This window comes from Physeter macrocephalus, chromosome 8 (assembly GCF_002837175.3).
Source record: "Physeter macrocephalus isolate SW-GA chromosome 8, ASM283717v5, whole genome shotgun sequence".
In the NCBI taxonomy this organism is placed as follows: Eukaryota; Metazoa; Chordata; class Mammalia; order Artiodactyla; family Physeteridae; genus Physeter; species Physeter macrocephalus.
In genome coordinates this window covers 8,135,386-8,140,465 of record NC_041221.1, presented here as the reverse complement: position 1 = coordinate 8,140,465, position 5,080 = coordinate 8,135,386, and the positions used below count along the sequence as shown (strand labels likewise).

The window sequence follows — 5,080 nt, the reverse complement described above, 5'->3', positions numbered from 1 at the left end:
AGAGAAAATCACCTAACTCTCACATCCAGCCTAAACATTACAGACTATGAACGCTCTGAATCAAAGAGAAACTGTGAATATCAAGTAAAGAAACAATTTTTAAAAATCAAAATGGTCTGTTAAACCTCCAATGTTTACTCTCCAAGATTTCTGAAGCCTACGTTGATGTAACTACTGTTTTCCTTTCTACACATTTGACTAAACTTATAGTCAGTATACCTACCAGACCATTACCTGGACCAGGTTAACTGCATAGAAAGATTTCGACTATGTTTACATTTTTCTTAAATTAATTTTAAAAAAGCATAGTAAAGAGTCTGAGGACAAATTATTCAACTGTTTATCATACATAAGACCGCATGACTATAATACAAAGGGGGGTTCTTTTTCATTTAACGTTACAATATACACAGCAAGTCCGGACCAGATCTTACAATCTGCACACAGGTATTTAACCTTTTCCATGCTGTTTATGTTTACAATGCACAGAAGTCCTGTAACCAAACCGTGTAGTAAAGCACACAAAACTGGACTGTAACATAACACAGTATGCAGAAGCATTGGATTTTATGACTTCCTTTATGTAAATAGCGGTTTAAAAACTGCTTTCGTTTTTTGGTGCTTGTTAAGATGCGGCAACCAGCACAGAAAAAAATGACCTGACCCATGTTCTTCACCTTATATTCCTAAACAGCAGTAACTACTGAATTCCTTTGATATTGCTAGACTCAAGATGATGTCCTTTTATTCACTGTAAACTTTATGAACTACCGAGTTCAAAAATCCATCCACAGGCTTGACATTTAAATACAAAATAAATATGGATTTCCTGATTAACAACAAAAAAAATTTTTGTGGTTTATAAAAACGGATATTCCCAAGTTTCCATTCACATTCCCATAGTTTTAAGCCTTTTTGTGTCACTGTTTAAATATAAAAACCTGCTTTTGTTCAGAAAAAAATTGATCTAGTCAGCCACATGGAATTGACCAATAAAAAGTAATGTGGTGTTTCTGCTGAGTTGTTTTGAACAGGGTTATCGGCAGAGGTAGATTACTGCTTCTTTTCTAGGCTTCTTTGATCCCGGACAGGTAAATTCCTTAATCCTTAATCTTCATTCTCCCAACTCAACCGCTCAAAAGTTTAACACCATAAAATTGGTCAATTTAAAATGGGAACACAAATTTAGCAACTGCCAGACTGTGTTACATTAAGGCAGCATAATCTCAAAACTAGGCACCTGTTAAACACCAGCCTGTTCCTTTCAGGTCATGCATGAAAAGTTTTGCTTTACTCGTGCTCATATTCTGGACCTGTTGGTGCAATCAAGGTCTTGCTTTCAAGTTTACAAGTAGGTTAATCAGGAATATGAGAATCAACTGCTGGTTCCACAGCTTCTGGATCCAGTGTCCCTTTACCTTCAGAAGCCTGAACACATTTAGGATGTAACAGCTGTTGTAATCTTGAGTTAGATGTCAATCTATTATGTTCAGTACACAGATTGCTGTAAATGTATTGGCTATGGATTCAACAACAGTTCCAGTTTTGTTTAAGCAATAGTACAGCCATAATTTTCAACTGACATTTAAAAATGGTCTAGTTACACCTTGTGTCAAAGTGCAGAACTGCTACATTATTGGTTACAGACATCTATGTGCTATAAAAACAGCTTTGGTACAATAAATTATCAAAAAAGAAAATAAATTTTTGTAAAATTCACAGCATAATTGTGAGGCAAAAAAGCAGTCACATAAAATTCTGCATTTTTTTAAAAATGTTCAGGATGAACAGAAGACATCTTTGTGCAGAAGAAATGGTGGAGATACCACGTGCCGAGAAAAAGCAAAAGAAAAGGTAAAAAGCAGGAAGGGACACAGCTGTAGCTATTTCCATCAAAGCAAACCACTACTTCTGTGACCTTCAACCAATAAGGAAGTCAACTTTATGACACACGCAAAGTGACCTTGCAATACCTTACAATTAGTGGGTCACAAAAGTCTATTTTAAAAGAAAGGCCTCTTGAATTACCCATTCTCTGTGTTTTCAGCATTAAGGACTGTCTGCAAAAGCATGTCCAAAAGTGATTGCATCTGAAATGGTAGGCTCTTCTAATTTTGAGTCCAAATCCATAAGGCCAAAGGTTATCCCAAAGACCACCACTCAGACCTCCCCAGGACTGGCCACAACTGACCCGTTGATTGCTTCTCAGTGCACCTTGGTTAGGAGACCAGTCACGTTATCTCACTGTGGCCTCAACAACGGGAGACCCACAGGATCCCAGGCAATTGCTGCTTTGCTCCTCAGTAGGTTCAGACAGGAGAGTTCTGATCCCGCCACTTAGCATGTTTACTGTGCCTTACAAACTCCAATACAACCGTCCCTTCCATACAGCTGAAGGTGATGTTTGTGTGAGCTGGAGGTCCCTCTTCCTTACAGTACTGCATTTCCGTGCCCAAGTGTGTTTAGAGGACTTAAAAACCCAAATTTCCCACCCCCCACCCTAAACAAAATGAAAACAAAACAAAAACGGGAAGGAAAAAAGGAAAAACAAAAATGGAAGGAAAAACACCCTCATGGGGCCCTTTATGCAAATTATGTGCAGTGCCTTTTATTTTAAAATTAGTTGGCAAATGATTAAGACCAACATCTGAACAACAACTTCTGTGGAATAGAAAGACAAAAACCCCACTATGACTGGGATGTGGCGAGTTAAAATGGGGGAGGCAAAAAGAGGACACCTCTGAGCTATCCGTGAAGATGGGTTTGGACATGGCTCTTTAAAAAACTTCATTGTCCCTTTGCAATCTTTTCAAGTTAAAAAAAAAAAAAAAGTCAGCTTTGCCCTCTTGTAGCGGTTCAGTGTGTTAATCTCCTTCTGATTCAAGCAGCTTTGCACTTTGTTTTTTTGGAAAAAAACACCACTTCTATAAAAACACACAAGAAACAAACTCAAGTTTCAATTTAGTCACGAGCTAGCTACAGGACTCTGTTGCACACAAACTCCTGTCATGGGGGACTCTTCTCTATCAGCCCCTTGCCTCATTGTCAGATGTCCTTCAGTCATGTAATGTGCAGGACCTGTATTAGCAGAAAATTGGTATGTTGGATGTCCAGCTATGCCAGTCTCTTGGCGGGGATTGGAGTAGACGGTTAAATTAACGTCCATAGCTCCATTCTGTCCAAAGTCCAAGGTATTAGCAGCCACTGGGCGATTCTGGTAGGCTTGATTGCCTTGATTACCAGTAGAGGAGGAAGATGTAGAGGAAGAAGTAGTTGAGGAAGACAGGGATGTCATGGAGTGGTGACTATGGCCAACCTCCATAGAATCCTGGGTAGAGGAGCTATTTGTTGGAGAATTGTAGACCCTTGGCCTGGTCCGGTTGCCCAAGGCTTGTTGTCCATGGTGGTGGTGGTGATGGTGGTGGTGGTGATGGTGATGGGAACTGTTTCCATGGTGATGATGCAATGCATTCTGTTGAGGGGCTACATGAAACGTTGTTTCTTGAACAGGATGAGTTTCAACAGTGACTTGTGTAGGAGCTTCAGTGCCTGACCAACCAATGGGAGCAGGAAATTGCTGACGCACCTGTAAGAACAGATTTTAAAACGATTTATTAAGAGTACCGTTTCCAAGCTTTAATCTTCAATAAAAAGTTACAACACAAGCATTTACATTAGTTAGAGAGAGGGTTTTGAAACTTTAATGTGTTAGACAGTTCTATAATGCGAACTTCCAAATGTGTTCAAGAGTGAAAAATATTTTATTATGAAAGCTTCAATTTTTAGCAAGTTACACACATACTCATATATTTTATTCACCACTTTCTTTCCTTGGGAGCACTGTTTATGCCAGGGGTCAGCAAACTTCTTCTGGAAAGGGCCAGATAGTAAATATTTCTGACAGGTCCAAAAGGCATTCTTTACTTTCCCCCTAAAGCTCCTCCTCTCTCCAATCCTTCCTGTTTTAATAGAACCACTAGTACCCATCTAGCTGCTCAACCATTCCTCCATCCAAACAATCAGCAAGTACTACTAAAGCTACCTCCAAAATAGAACCCAAATCTGGCCTCTTTTCTCCATCTCCACCACGACTACTCTATCCTAGGTCACTATCATCTCTTGCCTAGACTAATACAACAGCCTCCTAAATCAACTCCCATCTTCCATCCTTGCCTTTTTCCAAACCATTCTCCAAAGAGTAGCAAGAACAGTCTTTTTAAAACACAAATCCAAATTAGGCAAGAAAAAGAAAAGTCATCCACATTGGAAATAAGGAAGTAAAATGGTCACTACCTGCAGATGACGTACCATTATATATGGAAAACCCTAAAGACTCCATTAGAAAACTGTTAGAACTAATAAATGAATTCAATAAGGTTGCAGGATATAAAATCAATACACAAAAATCGACTGCATTTCTATACACTAATAATGAAACAGAAAAAGAAAACAATCCCATCCATGTACAACTGTATCAAAAAGAATAAAATATCAAGAAATAACTTCAACCAAGGAGGTAAAAAACCTGTAGAAGACGAAGGTCTGGAAGAAGAAGACACAAATAAATGGAAAGATAGGCCATGCTCACAGACTGGAAGAGTGTAAGAATCAATGTTGTTAAAATGTCCAAACTACCCAAAGCAATCTACAGATTCAATGCAACCTCCCACAAAATTCCTATGTCATTTTTCAAAAAAAAAAAAAAAAGAATAATCCTAAAATTTGTAATCCACAAAGAAACCCAAATAGCCAAAGCAATCTTGAGAAAGAAGAACAAAGATGGAGGCATCATGCTCCCTGATATCTAACTATACTACAAAGCTATAGCAATTAAAACAGTATGGTACTGACATAAAAACAGGCACATAGAGCTTCCCTGGTGGCACAGTGGTTGAGAGTCCGCCTGCCGATGCAGGAGACACAGGTTCATGCCCCGGTCTGGGAGGATCCCACATGCCGCGGAGCGGCTGGGCCCGTGAGCCGTGGCCGCTGAACCTGCACGTCCGGAGCCTGTGCTCCGCAACGGGAGAGGCCACAACAGTGAGAGGCCCGCGTACCGCAAAAAAAAAAAAAAACAAAA

The 5,080-nt window shown here is 39.5% G+C and overlaps 1 protein-coding gene across 4 annotated transcripts in view; it reads right to left on the bottom strand.

Annotated features, from left to right (window-relative positions):
* Window positions 1-323: 323 nt before the first annotated feature.
* DYRK1A (dual specificity tyrosine phosphorylation regulated kinase 1A) overlaps window positions 324-5,080 on the bottom strand; it is a 143,668-nt gene continuing 138,911 nt past the window's right edge. For all 4 annotated transcript variants that reach the window (XM_024120033.3, XM_024120035.3, XM_028492669.1 and 1 more), the window contains one exon: window positions 324-3,586. In XM_024120033.3, the coding sequence (XP_023975801.1) occupies window positions 2,966-3,586 (621 nt within the window). In that variant the 3' untranslated portion in view covers window positions 324-2,965. The remainder of the gene's footprint in view (window positions 3,587-5,080) is intronic.